At 42.7% G+C, this 22,113-nt stretch overlaps 2 protein-coding genes across 2 annotated transcripts in view; one reads left to right on the top strand and one right to left on the bottom strand.

Annotated features, from left to right (window-relative positions):
* The window catches only part of FFAR4 (free fatty acid receptor 4), a 16,222-nt gene extending 8,503 nt beyond the window's left edge, over window positions 1–7,719 (top strand). The window contains exons 2-3 of the mRNA XM_043981991.1: window positions 1,771–1,899; window positions 5,017–7,719. Coding sequence (XP_043837926.1) covers window positions 1,771–1,899; window positions 5,017–5,409 — 522 coding nt within the window. The 3' untranslated portion in view covers window positions 5,410–7,719. The remainder of the gene's footprint in view (window positions 1–1,770; window positions 1,900–5,016) is intronic.
* RBP4 (retinol binding protein 4) lies at window positions 7,690–22,113 on the bottom strand. The gene is made up of 5 exons (XM_043981992.1): window positions 21,821–22,113; window positions 21,581–21,720; window positions 21,176–21,282; window positions 11,155–11,367; window positions 7,690–7,961 (listed from the first exon to the last, which is right to left on the bottom strand). Exons 1-5 carry the CDS (start codon window positions 21,929–21,931, stop codon window positions 7,948–7,950), a joined length of 585 nt encoding a protein of 194 aa, XP_043837927.1. The 5' UTR covers window positions 21,932–22,113; the 3' UTR covers window positions 7,690–7,947.

Genomic DNA, 22,113 nt, shown 5'->3' with positions numbered 1-22,113 from the left:
TTAACTTCTATCAATGCATAATGACCCACCTTTATCAAAAGAGGATAAAAAAGCCCCTAGAAGATGCCACAAGGGGGCTTCTGGGTCATTTTCTGGTCTTTGGGGCTTTTCTCTTGCTCTCGATAACTGGCATGCTGAAGTTCTCTCTCTACCTTCCCTACCATGGCCTGAGACCATGAGAAATTAGGGAGACATGTGGTTAATCCTTTACTGGCATAATGTTGACAAATTCATATATGCTTACCCCAAACTGGTATCTATAGTAATTATTTTCAAACCTCATAAAGCCCAGATCTGAGCACAGCATGGCAGATATGGTCTGGCCAGAGCAGTGTTCCAAGATTTTCACCTCCTTCCTTCTAGACACTAGTCACAGCTCGTAATTGCATTAGTTTGTTTGTTGTTGTTGTTTTAAGCTGCCATTTTGGGCAGCTAGGTGGTGCAGTGAGTCCCTGAGTTCCAATATGGCCTCGGATACTTATTAGTTGTGTGACTCTGGACAAGTCCTTTTTACCATATTATCAATCGTTGGATTTGCCATCCAATAAAACTCCAGCTCATGTTTTTGGTTTTTTGTTGTTTTTTTTTGCAGGGCAATAAGGGTAAAGTGACTTGCCCAGGGTCACACAACTAGTAAGTGTCAACTGTCTGAGGCCGGATTTGAACTCAGGTCCTCCTGAATCCAGGGCCTGTGCTTTATCCACTGCACCCACCTAGCTGCCCCCTAGCTAATTTTTTAATATGAACTCATATACTTATGCCTCCCCCATCTTGTACTTCTGTAGTTGACTTGTGCTACACCAAGAGTAGGAGTTCACACTTATTTCTATTAGAATTCATCTTATTAGATTCCAAATTGTAGTTCTAGCCTGTCAGGATCAGGTCCAGCATCCTAACAGAGTTCTTCCTTCCACTGAACCAGAGACTTCCCTTCAAGTTGACATCAGCACCGTAGGTACTTTTCTACCAATTTCAAATCCACCTGACTGTGATATCCCTCCCACGTCTTTCCATCTCATCAGCAAGCATGGCCTTAGAGTCTTTGTCAGAAATGTTACTGAGTGGGGGCAGCTAGGTGGCACAGTGGATAAAGCACCGGCCCTGAATTCAGGAGTACCTGAGTTCAAATCCGGCCTCAGACAGTTGACACTTACTAGCTGTGTGACCCTGGGCAAGTCACTTAACCCCCATTGCCCCGCAAAAAAAAAAAAATGTTACCGAAATCTTGGTATACCCCCTCTTGAGCAGTCCCCTGATCTGGTCACCGTGACAAAAAAGGAGATGGGGTCAAGCTTGAGTGACCCATCTGTCATCATCATAACTGAAATTCATGCATCATTTTCACATTCCCAAAATATTTTCAAATACATTATCTCCTTTGATGTTGATGAAGATAACCTTGGAGATCATTTCCAGCTCTAAATTGATCTGCCCACAAGCTTATCCTGATCCTTAGTGCTCACTAATTCACTGTCTGAAGGCACACCAACTGTCCCTTTATTTGTGAGATTTGGCAAGGAAATGAATAAAGCTCACAGGTGTTACTAGTTTGTATATTCTACCCTCTTCTCAGGGGATGCTCCCAGGCCTCAGTTTTCCCTTCAGTGAAATGAGGGAAGAGGACACTGATCCCTAAGACTCTTCTTAGACTCTGTCCCACTGTAATTTGCTGAATATTGTAAAAACCAGAAAAAAAATATTTGCAAGTTACTTTTATTGGGTTAAAAGCAAAAAGTTAATCCAGAAATCCCCCTTGTTCTTTCTCAATAGGAAGTTAAGATTTGTACATTGGTCTGGCCCACTGTCGAAGGAGAAATCTCTTGGGATGTGTTGTTTGCTATTTTGAACTTTTTGGTACCGGGACTTGTTATTGTGATCAGTTACTCCAAAATCTTACAGGTATGTTCATTTTTGGGGGGGTTTGGTTTGTTTTTGTGGGGCAATGAGGGTTAAGTGACTTGCCCAGGGTCACACAGCTAGTAAGTATCAAGTGTCTGAGGTCAAATATGAACTCAGGGCCTCCTGAATCCAGAGCCAGTGCTTTATCCACTGCACCACCTAGCTGCCTCTCGGGGTATGTTCATTCTTCTTCATTACCAATTACTGGGAAAGGATTGGATCTCAGGACCAGAGAATCAAAAGGGACCTGGGAGGCTGCCTGGTCTATTTCCTCATTTTACACATGAAGAAGCCAACACCTGGGGAGGGAGGTTGAATGACTGGCGCAGGGTCACACAGGTAGTAAACATCAGTGGTCATATGTGAACCTCTGACTCCAAAGCCTGGGCTCTTTCCACCTTAACATACTGGCTCAGGGTCTCCCTGCACAAGAATCCCCTATACCTTCATGCAATATCCCTGACAGATGGTCATCCAGCATCCACCTGAAGACCCCTGTAAATGGAAAACTTGCTACTTCCCAAGCCCGATCACTCAGGTTCAAGGTTTTAAAATGCACTTTAATAAGCACTTCTGTACCATAGATTCTGAGTAAAAATCAATTTTTTACTAATTAGAAGTTAAAAGAACACACTTTTAACAAATATAAAGTTAAAATACTTAGCTTTCCCTGCAGTATCAGCACAACAAAAAGCCAGGAAAACATTCCCGTGGGAATAAGAAGTTTCTTAACTCCAGCTTCCCTTGGGCTGGGCCTTTTATACCCCAGGAAGCAAACTTGCCTCCTCGTCCCTTTAAAGAACCAGGCCAGCTTACTTAAAACAAGCATTACTCCTATCACATTTAATGCAGCAGCCTGCAATACTTTTAGATGGATTTCATTGGTAGGAGATGTTTCCTTCTGGTGCCAAAATCTACTTCCATATACCTTCTACCTGTTGGTCCTAGTTCTGTCCCTTGGGGTCAAATAGGCCAAGGGTTCCCTCTTCCACATTCAAACCCATCAAATATGTGAAGACCATTTCAATTCAGGGTATTCCATGTAGGGTATTATGATAGGTTGTATAGTGTGTTAAGTGTTTAACCAAACTATATTCAGATCCAGCCACTGTGATATTTGTTACACATGATTCCTGTAGCATTAGGTGCTTCTACCCCTTGGACCCCTTAGAGTCTAGTTGATTCTACCAGGAGGTGCTGTGTTATAGAGGAGAGTGGGAGCTCTGAATATGGAGGTAGAAGGCCTGTGTTAAGAACAAACTTTACCGCTTAATAGGTTTGTGACCTAAGCAAAGTCTCTCAGACTTTGCCTCCCTTATCTGTCAATTGGAGAAGTTAATCCTGGCATTAGCCATATGTGGGAGGATATTTGAAGTGGTTTATAAGCATAAATCCCTATATGAATGCGAGCTATTATTGTTATTATTATTAAGACCCCAAGAGAGATAAAACACTTAGTCAATATAGTGCTCTCTGTCTCTGCCTCTGTGTCTCTTCTGTCTCTACCTCTGTCTCTTTATCTCTCTTTCTGTCTTGTTTTCTCTTCTGTCTCTGTCTATACTTCTGTCTCTGTCTCTTTGCCTCTCTTCTGTCTCTATATCTGTCTCTTTTTGTCAAAATATCTCTGTCTATCTCTATTTCTTTCTCTGTAGCTGTCTCTTTCTCTTCTGTCTCTGTCTATACCTCTGTCTCTGTCTCTTTGCCTCTCTTCTGTCTCTATATCTGTCTCTTTTTGTCAAAATATCTCTGTCTTATCTCTATTTCTCTTTCTCTGTAGCTGTCTCTTTCTCTTCTGTCTCTGTCTATACCTCTGTCTCTATATCTGTCTCTTTTTGTCAAAATATCTCTGTCTATCTCTATTTCTCTTTCTCTGTAGCTGTCTCTTTCTCTTCTGTCTCTGTCTATACCTCTGTCTCTGTCTCTTTGCCTCTCTTCTGTCTCTATATCTGTCTCTTTTTGTCAAAATATCTCTGTCTATCTCTATTTCTCTTTCTCTGTAGCTCTCTTTCTCTTCTGTCTCTGTCTATATCTCTGTCTTTCTGTCTCTCTCCTGTCTCTGTCCATCTCTCTTTCTCTATAGCTGTCTCTTTCTCATCTGTCTCTGCCTCTGGTCTGAGGAGGGAGCTTTGTTTCATTATCTCATCTCCTAGAACATTATCAAATTTTTAGTCACTCCTAGTTCAGTTTCTTTTAGTAATAATTTCATTTAGATTGCTGTAGTTCTTTGTGGTGTTCTTTTGGTTCTGCTTATTCCATTCCACCAGTCCATGCATATATTCCCATGTTTCTCTGAATTCCTCCATGTTCTCCCTTATTGTCCTAGTCTTTGGTGAGAGAAAACTTCATAAAATGATATGATATAATGTACCTCACTGTCCATTGCTGGAGCAGAGCTAGAGGGGACCTTCGAAGGCCCCTAGCCTCTTACTCTCATTTTATGGATAAGGAAACTAAAAACTGGGAACTTTAATTGATTTGGCTGGTGTCACACAGTGGTAGTCAGCCGTGGGGCCAGGATTTGAACTCAGATCCTCTGACTTCAATTGCAGAATTCTTCCCTCTGCATCATGCTGTTCTGAACTCTTCTGATACAATTGAATCTATTATTTAGTGGAAATAAGCTGATGACCATCTCCTCGAATGATCCTACTCACTTTTTTATTCTTCTTTTTCACTAAATCAACCCTATCTCCTATTTCTCATTTTGACTCTTTCCATTCCTTTCTTTCTCTTCCCTTTTTCTCTTTCCTTTTTCCTTTCTCCCCGTTTGCTTTCCCTTTCTCTACAAGCAGCATCATTAATTGATGGTGTAAAGCAGGGATGTCAGGCTCAGAAAGTGATCCCTGCCAGCCCTGCGGGGCGACTTAGAAAACCACAGATTAACATTGAGTATGCTGGATTATGCTTCGATGCATTTTGTTAAACATTCCCTAGTGCCATTTTCAGTACTGCAGAGGCTGCTGTGAGTCTGACAGCCCTTCCAGAACACTCTCCCAGACCTCTTGGAGAAGGTCATGTTTCTTAGGACACAGGACCGGCTCTTTGGGGTTATTCCTTAATGGAAAAAGGACCGGGCTGTCTCTCAGCATTACCTGACGCCTTGTTTTGATATTGCAGATTACAAAAGCTTCCAGAAAAAGGTTAAACGTCAACCTGGCCTACTCCCAAGACCACCTTGTCCGAGTCTCCCACCAGGATTATAAACTCTTCCGGACTCTCCTGGTGCTCATGGTCTCCTTCTTCATCATGTGGAGCCCCATCATGGTCACCATCTTCTTGATATTAGTCCAGAACTTCCAGCAGGACCTGGTGATATGGCCGTCCCTGTTCTTCTGGATCATAGTGTTTACATTGGCCAATTCGGCGGTCAACCCCATTCTGTACAGTGCCACCCACTTTCAGAAGGAGTGGTGGAAAGTCCTTTTCTCCTGCTCCTCTCTTCCTGAGAAGAGCGGTATGGCCACAGACACTTCGGTGAGAAGAAATGACTTGTCTGTGGTCACTGGCTGATGAGGTCACTGGCGGTGATCTTCCTGATTGAGGTTACTATGGACTTTTTCCCCACATGCACATCACTGAACTGTGGAGTGGGTTTAGTTTCACTGTTGAGTGTGCATTAGGCAAGGTTTTTCTCGTGGTGGTATAATTTCTAGGACCCTCATTCCAAACGTTCTCTCCTTTAAGAAAGTTTGCTATATGAAAGCTGATTTTTTTTTTTAACAAAAACTGCTTAAATGAGGGTAGGTGCTTACTCACCATAACAAAATATTCTTTGCTTTACAAAAGGATCCATCCCATTTTCCCCTTGATTTGTGGTTTGCCTGGAGCACTACAAATACGATGGTTGAAATGTGATTTGTGTATACCTTTCCAATTTATGCATAATTTATCCAATTTCTAGCAATTCTATTTAAACTCAATAAGACATACCTTCCTGACCGTACCAAGCTTGTGATGTGCATTGGTGGTCTTGAACTCTAGAGTGTTGCAGTCCCCTATGACAACCATTCTGCTTCCTTCCCCCAGTCCAGTGATAGCTCAGGGTGTCTCCAGTCTTCTTAAGACTTCCCATGAACTTCCTCAAGTATAATTAACTTTAATGCAATTCAGCACTCAGCCAAAGAAAGGACAAGAGGATATGGAGTGATAGCGTGTGAGTTGATTAAATTCGGTGTGCTAAAGGCTCCAGAAAGCCAGGTCATAAGGTACATCTGGAACGTAGACATCCATGGGAATTTTCAGTTCACTGCTAGTTGAGAAGCTAGACTGAGCCACCATGATGTCACCTTGGTCCCATCCCTCCCCTTTCCCCCAGGAATTTTCCTAATTGATTTTCCTCATAACAGACTTCTAGTGAAATAAGGTCTACAGTCATTCTGGGTATGGAACTTTATAACAAAAGATATGTGATCTTTTTGGAAAAATGTAGTTGGATGTAAATTAAAACTGTTTTGTGAAAGGCTTTATTATTCCTTTTGTGATCCGGAGATGTCTAGGTGAAGACAACTAAATAGTGTCTTTTAGAACAGTATGAAAAAAAGAAAGAAAAAAATTTTAAAAGAACAGTATGATATAGAAATTGAAATGAAAACCCTTCTGGGTTGTCCCAGACATCTCTTCCTTTTGGAAAGTAGGTAAAGTGGCATTAATAGATGACCACTAAATTATCATTTCTCATTTGTAGGCCCCTCAGCATCCTTCCATACATTTTGGCATGGTTCTCTGCCTAGCAGAGCCTTGCAGAAATTTTTGTTTAGACAGGACTTTCAGCATCTCTCATGGAGGCTAAGTCCTCCATCCTGTCTGCCTGAAACTATGGGAACATCCATTGGGAGCAGAGCACTAACCTAAGGCACCTTAGCATACCCTTCCCCACACCACTGAAATTCAGCCCTAGCCCTTTCTGTCATGCTTTATTTGTCATCATGCCAGGGAGAGAGGAAGTATGGAATGAATACCCCCTCACCCTTATACAAACAGGCCCCAGTTCCTCCCCATCCCTACCTCTAGTCTGCTAGCACCCACTTCCAAACCAGGACTCCATAGATGAACAGATTATATCTTTCTGTAAGGACAATGAAGCAATGGAGTTTTTCACTTCATTTGATAGAGAGTGAAGTGGCTCTAGGGTCAAGAGCTGGAGGCCCAACTCTGACCCCACTGGTTACCTTGAGCTCCTAACCTCCCTGAGGCTCAGTTCTCATAAGGATAAAATGAGCAAGGTGGACTAGATTGCTTCTCCCAACTCTAAATCTCCAAACCTGTGAAAGGAGAGTGAATGGACTCTGTCATTCAACCACAAAGGCCTTGCCATAGACCAAGGGGTCAACCTTCCCAATTGGACAGAGGCATAGAGCCACCTATGAAGTACTAAGGATCACTTGCTTAATAACTGGAAAACGCTGCTTTAGGAAATGGGTGGGAACCACTGTCATAAGAGTTAATTGGAGGATTATTCCAAGTCTCTCATTTTAATGGTAAAGAAAATGGGCCCATGGAGGTTGATTAACTTGCCCAGAGGGTAATAAGTGGTAGAGGTGGATTTGAAAACTGGGTTGGTTCTCCAAAGAGAAATCCAGTGTTTAACCATACCAGGCTTAAGTTGAAATTAACCATTAACATACTGCTTTGCATGGGGTTTTGTATGGGACTTCAGCATTCTTGAAGGACACACATGGGAATCTTCAGCTGAGAAATCTCAGTACTTAAGAATATACTCTCCACACTGTGCTTGTATAGAACAGAGCTGAGTACTTCTAATTTGGACAGCAACAAAAAACACAACAAGGGTAAATGGAAGAATACGTTTTTATAACATTTTGAAATCTTTAAAAGAAACTGATATTAAACATGTACATATTATTACAACTAGCATGCATTCCTTTATAACATTATGTTCAATAAAGGTTTCTTTATTTTTCAGAAACAAACTAGGCAACTCAGATAAATAGATCTGAAAGCTGAATGAGGGTGTTTCTGAGATTTTCAAATGAAACTCTACATTCATGGTGTAGTGACAAAATGAGTTTCCATTGCTTGGGGTGCCTATTAACCGCAGTAGCCTGAAATAAAAAATAAAACAAAACACCAAAGTTATTACTTCGAGGTAGATGACATTGTGAGTTAATTGCCTAGAAAACAGTGTCCTCTAACCTGAATTTGATCTTTCTCCATCAGTGCCTCCCAAAGGCTATGTTGTGGCACCTTACTATGCCAGGAGTTTAGACTAGGGGTTCAGAAAATTGCACTGTGCATTATAATTCCTCTTGGCAAAGCAAGATGTGCCACAAGTAAAAAGTAGTTGGAGAACCACTTGTCTACATGATGCAAATCAAAACAAAAAAATTGTCCTGGATGAAAATTGAAAAATTCACATAATCATCTAGAGTTTCCAAATGGTACCATGGAATCATCAGTCAAGGTCAGGGTCCCAGGAAGCTGTAGCCTACATAGATAGCCTCGATGCCAGTCTTAAAAGCTTATCTATAGGGGGCAGCTAGGCACAGTGGATAAAGCACCGGCCCTGGATTCAGGAGAACCTGAGTTCAAATCTGGCCTCAGACGCTTGACACTTACTAGCTGTGTGACCCTGGGCAAGTCACTTTTTGGGTGGGGGGTGAGGCAATTGGGGTTACGTGACTTGCCCAAGATCACACAGCTAGTGTGTCAAGATAATGGAACTCAGGGGTTCACCTGGAGATTGATCTGGGCTGATTGAGTTGGGGAAGAGTGACTGACTGGCATACTAGATTGTAAGCATGTCTGGCTAGTACTTAAGGGTACTTTGACTCATTTACTAGATTGTAAACACATCTGGATGGTACCTAAGGGTACTTAATGCATTTGAATGACACTAGCCAATCAGCTTGAGGAATCTCCCATTTCTGGGAGGGGAGCATGAAGCAAGAAGTGGATGCTGGAGGAGGGTTCTTGCTCTTTGGCTTCCAGACATTGGTGTGGTGGCAGAGAACTTCAGAAGTGGGAGATTAGGATGGCTAGAATTGCCAGGTTATAGGAAATCTGTTCTCAATCTCTTTCTTTAACTATTTTTCAATAAACCCTTAAAAAACCTAAACTCATTTATTATTAGTTTATTAGTTTAATATTTATTAGTTTAATAAATTAGTTTATTATCTAATTAGTTATTAGATTTTAGTCAGTTTCCCCCCAAAACTGGGGGGACAGATTAGAACCCACATTTAGAATTTTAAATTATACACTATTAAGTGTCAAGTGTCTGAGACCGGATTTGAACTCGGATGGTCCTGAATCCAGGGCCGGTGCTCTATCCACTGCACTACCTAGCTACCCCTGGGCAAGTGACTTAATCCTCATTGCCCTGCCCTCCCCCCCCCAAAAAAAAGCTTAGCTATACTCCATCTTCTCTTGGTAGCCATAGGTAGCCTTGTCACTCAAATCTGTCTAAACCCTCTTTGAAGCCTCTTCTCTTTCTTGCCTGCCTGTGGGGAGCTAGAGAGGGCATCATGGGCTCCCTGAGTTTTTTTGCTCTCTGAATTTCTACTGTGAGGCAGCATGTTGTACACAGTGGAATGAGCGCCGAACTTGGAGCCAAGGAAACCTGTCTTCATGACTCTTTGGTGCAAGTCACTTAAGCTCTCCTTATTCTGAGTAAATCCCTAAACCTCTAAGTGATAGAGATGGTCCTTATCTGGATTGGTAGAGGGAGTTTTCCTCACCCAGGTTCCCCCTGAAACCTATGAAGTCATAGATCCTGTCCCTGTCCCTGTGAGTGTGTTTGTCTTTGAATATGTCAGTTCTCTCCCATCCTTAAACAGCTTTTATTCATCCCTCCTAGAGATGCATCTACCACTTCCCTTCACAGTTATCTGTACTTATCTCTCCAGTGTCAAAGAGGGCTTCCTTGTCCCATGTCCTGGTATTTCTGGATTTGGTGGCCAAGTCATGATTTGATCAATCTTGAGCATGTCTCCTCTTGGCCCTCACTTCTCTAGCCCTGTGTCTTCTTTTTTTGGGGGGGGGGCAGGGCAATGAGGGTTAAGTGACTTGCCCAGGGTCACACAGCTAGTAAGTGGCAAGTGTCTGAGGCTGGATTTGAACTCAGGTCCTCCTAAATTCAGAGCCGGTGCTTTATCCACTGCGTCACCTAGCTGCTCCCAGCCCTGTGTCTTATTAATGTGTGTCTATTTGGCAAACATCTGGATGCCTGGTACTATGCAGGATAATAGGGCTAGGTTTTTCTTTTTCATTTTGCCTGGAAATTTGTCTTCATGGGATGCATGCTGAGAAAAGTTAATGCGGCCCCGTTTTTGGATTTTGGTAAGCAAAATCTGTGCACTGGCCAAGGAAAGCCACACAGCATTCTACTAGAAGCATTCTCTATGTTGGATTGCAACTCAACAAGCCTTATCAAGTGCCTGCTACACATGCGACTGTATTTGGTGTTGGAAATACAAAAGCCAAATGGTGCCTCCTCTCTCAAGAGTCAGCAAGAGCACTGTGATCGGATCAGTGGATGCCTCCCCTCAAAAGGAAGAAGGCAAGTAAGTAAATTTAATTATTAAGAAGGAAAAAAATTACAAACTCTTATTTGACCTCGGAGGCAAAAATAAATGTTGCCTGAAATGATCACATTTCAGCCCCTTTGTGGCAGTTACTATATAAATATTTCTTAGTCTTTTGCCTTTGATACAAACATGCACATTTGCTTTTCAGTATGATAGTTGTGTCTTCCTGATGCCCAAACAACTCTACCAGATTGGATAGTTACTCACAGACTCTTAGAGTTGGAAGGAAGATGAGGTCATTTGGTCAGACCCAACAAGTTATGCAACCTTCTCTTAATAAAGACTACCAGTGAGTGGTTGCCCCTCCTTAGGCAGCCATTTGGGGACATCTCTCCAAGGTTTTCCACAAGAATACCATTGCCAAATGTGCTCCTTGATAATTCAATGGCCTGTGAGTGAGACATCTGATTTTTTTTCATTTTTCAGTTGGTTATATTGGTGTCCTTCCAGTCCAGGAGAGGGCAATAGGGAAGAGAGAACAGAAATGAGCTCAGTCCTTAAATTTAGATTTAGGTTTTTTTAGGGTTTAGAAGAGACCTCACTTTTCTTCTTGCATGCACATAATATTTCTCTCTACAGGATTCATTACCAATTCACTAGCAAACATCAAGAGTGTCATAATTCAGCAAGATAAATGCCGTACCACACTCCTGAAGTTCGTGCTGACTACTGGCTAGATGTACCTAGAGGGAATTGGAAAAACACTTACCATCATGAACTATCATCCGGTACTGCTTCCCTAAGCAAAGCTCTTCTTGCCTTTGCCTAATCACTCTCTGAGCACGAAGGGGTAAACCATGAGGATCCCGAGAGAACACGAAAGAGTAGCTGTCAGCACAGGTACCATCAGGATTTTTGAGGCGGCAAGAGTACTGAAGTGCGTAGGTATCATAGTCAGTATCCACAATCCAGTGATCATCATCTAGGATCCAAGAAATAAAGGTGTCAGTACTTATGAGGGATAAAGTTCTACAGCTAGATTAAGAAGAGGACGCACTGGGGATGAACAGTGCTCCACAGCAGTCTTCTCCAGAGGCACACAAACCTGGCTTAGGACGATCTGAATAGGATTTGGTTCATTTAGTTCAGAAGTTAGCAAGTAAAATTCAGATAATTTTATGGCCAAGAAAAGTTGAGATAAATTTTACAGAATTGGAAAAAAATCTGGAAATTATTTTGCTTCATTTAAAACAACAAAGAATAACATCATTTTCAGTGATCATCCATGACCCTAAAATAATGATACTATCTTCCATTTTCAATTTATTATATGTTACCCTATAATACAGATGAGTGAGACCTCCTAGATGAGCATGTCATAAAGAGCAAATCCCATATAATGTTGATATTAGCCAGAAGGCTTTGGCTAATGTCAAGATCTCAGTCCAAAAGGTAAGTATAAAACAATCATAGTATAGTTGAAAGACATGTTACTGACATTTCCCCCTTGGCTCGTAGGAGATAGATGCCCCACTCAGATTGATTGTCCAAGAAATAAAGCTAATAACAGGAAGTGTATTTGTAGGACATGGGATGGGATGAAGGCAGTTTATGATGGTTTTGTATTTCCAATTCAATATTGATATAATCTTTTACAAGTTCACAATATTTCCTATGAAGAAATCCACTTTCAATGCCCTGATTAAGTTCCTCCTCCTGCCTCTGCCGGGTCATTTCAGATTCAGCTATGTTAAACTGAGAATGGATGAGAGTAGAAAGGGTACCATTCTATACCTGAAGACCCCTCCCCTTTCCCGACTGGATGAAAAGATCTGGGTTCGAATCCCACCTCTGCCACTTATCTGTGTGACCTTGATCAAGTTACTTAACTTCTCTGGGCCTCAACTGGGACTAGAAGACTTCTAAGATTCCTTCTAGCTCTAACTGTATGATAGCTATCACCATCCTGCCTTAGACAGGTGTGAATTATCAACCTAAGAAAGTAAAAGTTTGCCTTTCTCCAGCTTTGCTATCCTTGTCTCATACTTTCTTTAGTTAAGAAGCACAGTTAAAGCACAATTAAATTTTATTTCAAATGCCTTGAAGTATATAGGTTGAAAAGGCTTTTTCTGGGCTATATATACTATAAACAATAAACAAAACCAGTATGGCCAGTGTTTTCTTAGAACCAAGCAGAGTGGGTAATGATGTCAATAAAAACTTACAAACAAGATCTGCCATAGATAACGAGCTACATGTTTGGCCCATTTGTGGATAATTGAGTATTGACTCCATTATGTTGTTGTTGTTGTTGTTGAGTCAGTTTGGTTTTGTCTGACTCACCATGACCCCATTTATAGTTCTCTTGGCAAAGAAATTGGAGTAGTTTACCATGTCCTTCTTCAGTGTGTCCCCATTTTACAGATGAGGAACTGAGGCAAATAGGGGTTAAGAGATGCGTCCAGGGTCATATAGCTAATAAGTGTCTGAAACTGGGTTTGAACTCATATCTTCCTGACTCCAGGCTCAGTGCTCTATCTACTGTACCACCCTGCTGCCTAACACAGTAGATAGAGCACTGGCCCTGGAGTCAGAAGGACCTGAGTTCAAATCTCACCTCAGACACTTACTATCTGTGTGACCCTGGGCAAGTCACTTAACCCTGAATGCCTCAAACATCCAGGGCCATCTCCAGTCATCTTGGATGTACATCTTGCCACTGGACCCAGAAGGCTCTGGAGGACAGAGTGAGGTTGGTGACTTTGCACAGCCCTCCTTCACTTAAATCCAATTCACTGCAAGTCATGACATCACCTGCCTATATCATGGTCCTCTTTGAGAATGAAGGACAAACAACAATCACCACCACCTTGCTGCCAACAAAATATATTAACAATTGATAAACTCAGTACTCTGATATGTCAGATGATACAGAAAAACTTATTTCTTGCTCTTCCTTGGGAAGTGGAACAGGGTATCGCACTCCTAAAGTTCATGCTGGGTACTGGGTAGATGTACCCAGAAGTAGCTGGATGCTCCAGGAATTCTTATGAGCCATGAGCATGGACAGTCAATGAATAAGCATTTATTAAGCACCAACGGTGTGCCTGGCTCTGTGCCAGTTTTCTAGGAATATGAAGGATCTTGTATTCTAAGAGGAGAGACTATATAAGGAAATAAGCACAAAGGAATAGATGACAAAGTAGTTAAGGAAAGGGAGCTAGTTAGGGGCATCAGGAGAAGCTTCATGTAGATAGTGTCTTGAAAGAAGAGAGGGATTCTCCAAGACAGAGAGGAGGAGAAAATGCATTGCAGAGATAGGGGATGCCGGTCAGCACAAGAGCAATGAGATAGATGGTGGGTCATGTATCAGGAGCAGAGAGCAGGCCAGTTTGGCTGGTTCACAGAGCATGGATGGAGAGCAATGTCCACTGAGGCTGGAATGATAGTTTGGGGCTTTAAAAGCTAACCAGCTAATACTTTATCCTAAAGTGCTTGGCGCAGCACCTAGGGCATGTAGGTTTGTTCATAAATGTTTACTGGCTAAAGGCAATAGGGAACCATTGGAATTACTTGAGTAAGGGACTGACATCACTTTGGTGGCTAGATGAAGAAAAGACTAGACTGTGAAGAGACTTGAGGCAGTTAGATCAATTAGCAAAAATCTAGATGAGAGGAGATGGAGAGCCTAAACTAAAATGGCAGTTTGCGAGTACAGAGAAGGGGCCGTGTGCAAGAGCTATTGTGTAGGCAGATAAGAGCCAAGAATAAAACCAACAGTACAAATATGAGAGACTCAAAGGATGTTGGTGCATAGAACAGAAAAGGGGGAGTCTGGAAGAAGGAAGAGAATAGCATAGAGGGAAAGATTATGTTAGGGGCATGTTGAGTTTTAGATGTTTCTGACACATCCAGTTTAAATGTCCAGGAGGCAACTGGAAATGTGGGACTGAAGCTCTGGGTAGCCACTAGGGCTGGGTATATAGATCTGGAAGTTACCTACAAGGATGGTCCCTAATTTTTGTCCTAGGGTACTTGTACATACAACCTAGGACAAAGATTAGGGATCATCTATGTCTGTGTGAATGTGTCTTAGCAAAGAGATGCACACAGCAATCCTCTAGATGTAAATTGTGTTCTTATCCTGATCCACTGCCATCAAGTAATCTATGGCTGAGCCAAGAACTGGTTCCAAGACCATCTTTTTGTACTTTCTACCCCAGGCAAGACAGTGAAAAGAATTTGATTAAGGACCCTGCTTTATAATGCTGAATGTCTTCCATGACACACTTACATATGTAGTAAATGTTTTTGACTACTTTCCCAAACTAAAATCCCAACCTTTCTGTTTGGTAAAATTACCTCCATTTACTAATGGAGGAGCTGGTGGGCATCTGTTAAATGACTGGCCTGTGACACACAGTTAGTTATTAAGCCACAGAGCCAAGAATAGAAACCATGAGAATGAGTCCCACTTCCTCCCATGCCCCCACAGACTCCCTGGCAAATGGAGAATTCTCCTTTGTTCTCCCTTAAAGGCTTTCTTAGAATGATTCATAAATGAGCATGATTTTTCCTGTGGAGGTAAAGATCATTTTTCTTTGACATTTTATTTAGATAAACTCTCCAGGCTGTGACTAGCTCTGCAGATCTGTGCCTTGTGAATTTCCCCTACACAACTGGGAGAAAACAAATTCTGAGACCAAGATTCACTTGAGTTTTCACTTTTGGTTCTGTCAAATTTAAGACTGTTCTTGACTTTAAAAGGAATTAGAGTATTTGGGTTTACCCCCACCACACTCCCCATGAGCTTTTCTTTCTTTTTTTAAATGAGAATTTTATTGGTGCTTTTTTAAATAGTATAGTCATTTCTGGATATATCACCCCATCCATCTACCCAACCAGGGAGCCTTCTCATGTGACAAGGAAAGGAGATAAGTACAAGAGTTGTGATTTCATTGATAGGGGCAACTTCCAGATGAGAAAACTTCACCTACCAAAGGAGATGAGCACCTTCTATGCAATTTATAGTCTTGGAATTGGCTAGAAGTTAATTGACCTGATTGGGGTCACATAGACTTTAATCCAGGCCTTCCAAAGCTCTCCATCTACTACAACACAATGTCTCTACATGACAGAAAAGATTAGGAAAAAGCAATCACAGCTTCTGTCTGATACTATAGAAACATTCTGCATCCATTATTCCCCACCTCTTGAAGGAAAAGGAGGAGAGTCATTTCCCTGTCTCTTCCTGGATCCCTTTCTTTTCAGTTTAATGCCTCAACGATGATGTTAAGAAATAATGCCAGAGTAACAACCCTGGTCAGTCTCATCTTTATATTTTCAATGGAAGAATTGTTCATGGCCTATTGACAAGGACCAAGCCCACAATCTTACTGATACTGAGGGAGGAGCAGGCCTACATGATCCATTGGATTTCCATTTACTGGTAATGCTACTCTGTAGTAAGTCTCAATATTCTATATAGTGTTTCCTTATGTAGGGAGCTGATTCCCAAATGGTATCATGACATAAGACTTAGATGGTGGAAAGGCTGCTGCCTGGTTTTCTTAAACCCAAAAGGGAAAGATATCAACTGGTACATACACAATTTGGCTTAGCTACTCTGACCGCCATTTTCTTGCCCCCCAAAACCCCCACACCCTGCCCCCCAAAACTAGTCAAGTCAGTCCAACAAACAATGTGACTGAGACTTTTTCTGACTTATGAAACAGGTTTACTCCAGACTCTACATGGACAAGGTTGGTAGAAAATGAAAAGCATTAAGACTAGAAAAGGTAAAGAATCCAATTATCTAGATCAATCAGGCTGGAGTGTTTGAGGGGTTAAAGTTAATCCTCCTCCTTACCCCCTCCCCCTTCACCCAAAACCCCAGCCACGACTCAACAGGAACACGGTGCCTTTGGGACAGGGACAGAGGAATGCCCTTTGTCCTCCATTTGTAGGACACGTAACTCAGAGGGGAAGGTGCCAGGGCAGTTATTCATTTAAAGAAAACTTATTTGAACTCAAAATAGATGGGGGGGCATTTTGCAACTTTCCTTTTAAAATTAATGAATTTTTACGATTAAATAATAGCATTTGAATTCTTTCAGTGATGTAGATAGCCCTTCCTTAAATAGCTTGGGAACCAAAGAATTTAACTAGGAAAGGGGAGTCTTTAGAGACTGTCTGGGTCAATGCCCTTCCCCCAATTTGCTGATGGAGAAATAGAGGCCCTGATGAGCTAAAGGTGAAAGGCCCCGACTTGCCAAAGGTCAAACAACAAGCATCAGAGCCAAGATTTAAATCTAGGGCACCTATCTCCAAATCCATACCACACCTCCTAAGAAAAATAAAATAAAAAAAAAAAGGAGCAGCTATTTAAAAACAACGGTTCCTCACATTTTTACGGAGCTTTACAATTTACAAAGCATTGTACAGGCTTCATTTCATTTGCTCCTGACAGGAATCCTATGAGGCAAACTGGGCAAACATTCTTGTGCCCATCTTAAAGGATGAGAAAACTAAGGTCCATCTAAGTGACATCCCCAAGGTCACAAAGCTAGTGCCTCAAATCTAGGTCCTTCTGACACCCAAGTCTAGTGTCTCTGAACTGCATAGAAAAGGAAAGTGTTTGGGAGAATACAAACCTAAATAAAACTCATGGGCTTGGACGCAAAAACACACAAAAGTTCCCAGGAACTGAAAGGAGTTTCAGTCAGCTTGAAAATAGGGGAACTGTCTATGTCAAGAATGAATTCAAATCTCAAGACTCCAGATACTTAACTTTTTTTGTTTAGTGGATCCTTTCGACATTCTGGTAAACCCTTATCTGGTGCCCTTATCAGGATAATGTTTGTAAATGCATAAAATAAAACACATAATAACACAAAGGAAACTATATTGAAATGGTTATCAAAATACTTAAAAAAAAAAACAACACAAAAAATCAAGTTCAACAACCCCAGCTTAAGAATTCCTGTGTTGGGGGTAGTTAGGTGGTGTGGTGGATAAAGCACCAGCCCTAGATTCAGGAGGACCTGAGTTCAAATCCGACCTCAGACACTTGACACTTAACTAGCTGTGTGACCCGGGGCAAGTCACTTAACCCTTACTACCTCTCCAAAAAAAAAAAAACCAAAAAAAGAATCCCAGTGTTAATAATATATGCTACTAATTAGCTGTGTGGCCTTGGACAAGTTACATTACTGATCAAAAATAATTCTTTGGGCCTCAGTTTTCTCCGCTGGAAAGATGACCTCTAATCTCCCTGCCAATTCTATCAATCAGTGATTCTTTATTTGTTTATATTTCGTGATGGTTGGTAGTACCTTCCTAGTCAGAAGGAATTAATGATTAAGTCATGCAGATTGCATCACTTTCTCTATATTATTATGTGTCTACAGTTTCTGATTTGAGTCATATCTCAGCTGAGGTTTTGTAATCATAATTAATTTTTAGCAATAGTGTTGTTTGATTAGAAAATTCAATTTTCCCTTAAATGTATTATTTTTAAAGTTTTCCTGCTTTATTTAACGTGCTTTCATTATTGCTTAGGATGAAACTTCTTTTCCCTTGTGGGAATGCATTGACTTTTGGGGGGGGCGGGGCAACGGGGTTTAAGTGATTTGCCCAGGGTTACATAGCTAGTAAGTGTCAAGTGTCTGAGACTGAATTTGAACTCAAGTCTTCCTGAATCCAGGGCTGGTGCTTTATCCACTGTGCCACCTAGCTGCCCCCAATGCATTGACTTTTAAAAAATGTAAAACATCATTAACATAAAATTTGATATACATAGTTTCACCTAATATAGCTTTTTTTTTTTTTTTTTTTTAGGCAATGGGGGTTAAGTGACTTGCCCACAGTCACACAGCTAGTAAGTGTCAAGTGTCTGAGGCCGGATTTGAACTCAGGTACTCCTGAATCCAGGGCCGGTGCTTTAACCACTGCACCATCTAGCTGCCCCCTAATATAACTTTTTAGGAACTCATCTAATGGGTAAATGTATGGACACCTAAGGAGCAAGGATTTGGAACTGAAAGTGACCCCAAGGATCTGTCTGGTCCAACCCCCTTCATTTATAGATGAAGAAACTGAAGCATGGAGAGGTGAAGGAGCCAATCCAAAGTCACACAGGTGGTAAGTGACAAAGCTGGGATTCAAACTCAGATCCTTGAATTCCAAAGCCAGCACTTTTTCCAACTTATTCTACAGTAACTTATAAAAATAAGTTCCAAAAATACATTCTGGAAAGTGGATTTAGAATACTAGAATGATGGTAGGTTATAGCACCTACTATGTGCCAAGAACTGTACTAAGTGCTTTACAAATATTATCTTTTTTTTTTTTTTGTGAGGCAATTGGGGTTAAGTGACTTGCCCAGGGTCACACAGCTAGTAAGTGTCAAGTGTCTAAGGTCAGATTTTAACTCAGATCCTCCTGAATCCAGGGCCGGTGCTCTATCCACTGCACCACCTAGCTGCCCCTACAAATATTATCTTATTTGAACCTCACAACAACCCTGCAAGGTAAGTGTTAATTTCCCCTTTTTACAATGGAGGAAACTGAGGTAGGCAGAGGTTAAGTGACTTGTCCAGGGCCACACAGCCAGGAAGTATCTGAGGCTGAATTCCAACTCAAGTCTTACTGATTCAAGGCCCAACACTCTATCCACTGTGCCACCTAGCCAGAGTTCCTGTTTTAGAGGAAAGGGGAAGACATGATATGTAAGAAGCAGATCCATCCCGGGGGCAATGTCCAAGAGTTGTCAACAGAGCAGGATCATAGATCACAGGGAGTGCATTACAGCCTGGGGCACTCATCAAACAACTGAAATCACCCAAGGGCCCTGGTCAGCCCTCACCTCCTCTGACTTGGCACTTGTCTAAGATGTCCATCTCCCCTCCTGTTACTCAGCAGCACAACTCTTAGCTATAATGACAAAACAAAGGCACTGCATGGGGAGGCTGGCCATGTGAGCCATCATCTTGGCTCTGCCGGTCACAGGCTTCCCTGGGGCAAGTCACTTAACCCTTTGGGGCTGAAGCTTCCTCACAGAAAGCCTCCAGATCTATGCCCATGGCAGCTGAGGCAGAAGGGAAAGAACATGGCATTTGGAGACAGGACTTGGCTCAGTTATTTATCACTCACAAGGACTCGTGTAAAAGGAGGTACTTGGGTTCCATAATCCCGAAGGGTCCTTGTAAACTCTCAATTTTCAATTTCATTTTTTTTCTGTTCTAACATTTAGAACAATGCTCATATGACCATAGTTCTAGAACAGGAAGGGATCTCAAAGGTGATCCAGTCCAATCCTTTGTTTTATAGATGCAGAAAGTCTTTCTTTAGAGTCAGAAGTGGGATTTGAACCCAAGTCCTCTGACACCAACATCATGCTCTATTTCTTCTCATGAATAGACATAATAAAGATGCTTAAAAATATTTGTGCTTAGTGTTTACAAATGTTATGTTATTTATGCCGATATCCCCATTTACAGTTAAGGAAGCTAAGTCAAACGGATTAAATGACTTGCCCAGGGTCACACAGTTAGTAGGTGTATAATGCTAAACTTGAACTCAGGTCTTCCTGACTCCTAAGGCAGTCCTGTGGTGAAGTGGATAGATGTTCAGGGGCTAGAGTCAGGAAGACCTGAGTTTAAATCCAGCCTCAGACACTGGCTATGTGATCCTGGGCAAGTCATTTAACCCTGTTTGCCTCAGTTTCCTCATTTGTCAAATGAGCCAGAGAAGGAAACAGCAAACCATTCTAGTATCTTTGCCAAGAAAACCCCCCAAAATGGGGTCACAAAGAGTTGGACATGCCTAAATAACAACTATTTCCTGACTCCTAACGAGTGATCGGATTATTAGGTCCAGATACTCATTACCATTCTTTCCATTCCTTAAAGTCTGTGATTTGATGCTTCTTCATTCAGTACCTAGCAAGGAGGGTTACAAAGAGAATGCATCTGTGACTACATAAAGCCCCTTTTTTTTAAGAGAGTGACGGCTCATGAAAAAAACAAAACCAGATGAGGTAATGATATCTTTCCCTGCCCTCTCCTTATATCACTACCTGAGTGGCTAGGCAAGGAGAGGAGGGGAGGGGGAGGGGGAGGGGGAGACACCAAATGAGAGGATGAATAACTGGCTAGTAGAGATGCGACCAGGTAAAGACTACTCAACTTGGAGTCAAAAGATATGAGCTAGGGTCCCAGCTTTGCTACTTCCCAGCTGTGTGATGTAGACAAGTTCTTTTAACTCTTAGAAGCCTTTTTGTCATCTGCAAAATGAGGATAATGCCTGTTTTAACCACCTCATGGAACTGTTAACATCAAATGGGATGATATGTAGGAGAATTCACTTGGTCAGTGGTAAGGTTCTATGCAATTTAAAACATTATTTGGAGACACTGTTGGGTGACTACCTAAACTAGGATGATACTCCCCAAGAAAAGTAGGTAAGCATGTGATTTTTGCATATTTAAAGATATAGTAGATGGGGAAAAAATATCCCTAGCCAGTAATCTGCCACCTCACCTCCTCAACAACCTGGGACAGTATGATGGTGTAGAATTAAGGCTCCTGGAAATAGTCTGAATAATCCAAAGACCCCACAACACTCCCAAGAGACCATGCCAATTCATCTTCTCAGGTTTCCCATCCACTTCTATTTTCAGGCTCATCATCAACTCTGTCCCCAAGGAGTAAGATTTAGTGACTGGGAAGAAACATGTTTTTGCCCCACAAATCCTGGATCTCTGTCTCTCAGACCACGGCAATACTCACTTCCTCTCTGGAGAAAGGACGCCATTCCCCAGTATTTCATTTTGAACTTGGCAGGGTCTTCTGTATCCGTGAAAGTGCCCACCATGTCTGCGCACACGTTCCAGTCGCTGCAAAGGGGCCAGAAAAGGAGCGTTAAGTGGTGCCCGGCCGACGCACCCTCCTCTCTGATACCTTCTCCGCTCACCCACCCCCACCTCCCAGCACCGGGGCTGGGGGACCGGGGTGCAGACGCCTAGGAGAAGCGTACCCTGGCCCCGGCGCAGGCAGGGGCTGGCCGGGGCGCAGGGCGCAGGGCGCGGGGCTCGGGGCTCGGTGTTCAGAGCCCGCGCGAGTCCCGCCGACGCACAGAGCGCAGAGCTCGGACCCCGCGCAGTGGGAGCGCAAAGCTATTCCGGGGTCACTAACTTGAGGAGCCGGACTCTGCCCCTGGCCGTGGCTTTCATCTTGCCAGTCTCCGGTTCCACCGAGAACGTGGTGACGATATTGTCCTGCAGGAAGAGCCCCTCAGGGTCCTTCTTGGCCATTGCGTACCAGGTCCCGGAGAACTGTAAAGGAGAAGGGGAGGGGTCACTGGGGAGATCCGGCCAGGCCCTGAACGGGGTCCTGGGCCGACTGGGCGCAGGGGACGGACGGGCTGATACCTACTCGGGCCTTGTCGAAGTTTTCCATCACTCGGAAGGTGTCCACGCGGCAATCGCGCTCCGCTCTGCAGGCGCCCAGCGCCAGAAGCAGCAGGAGAGCCGAGGCTCGCTGCATCCTCCTGCTCCTGCGGTCCGTCCTGGTGGGCACAAGGGAAAGGAGCGTCTACAAGACGGCTGCCCCCTCCTGCCTGCCTGCCTGTTTTCCCGGGAGGCGAGCGCCGGGGCTGGCTCAGAGACAGACTCACTGAGATGCTGCGCGGCTCAGCCTGAGCGTCCGGCCAAAGCGGAGGCGCGCGG

This window comes from Dromiciops gliroides, chromosome 2 (assembly GCF_019393635.1).
Source record: "Dromiciops gliroides isolate mDroGli1 chromosome 2, mDroGli1.pri, whole genome shotgun sequence".
NCBI lineage: Eukaryota > Metazoa > Chordata > Mammalia > Microbiotheria > Microbiotheriidae > Dromiciops > Dromiciops gliroides.
Note: the sequence above shows the minus strand (reverse complement) of the source record. Positions and strands in the feature narration are given on the sequence as shown.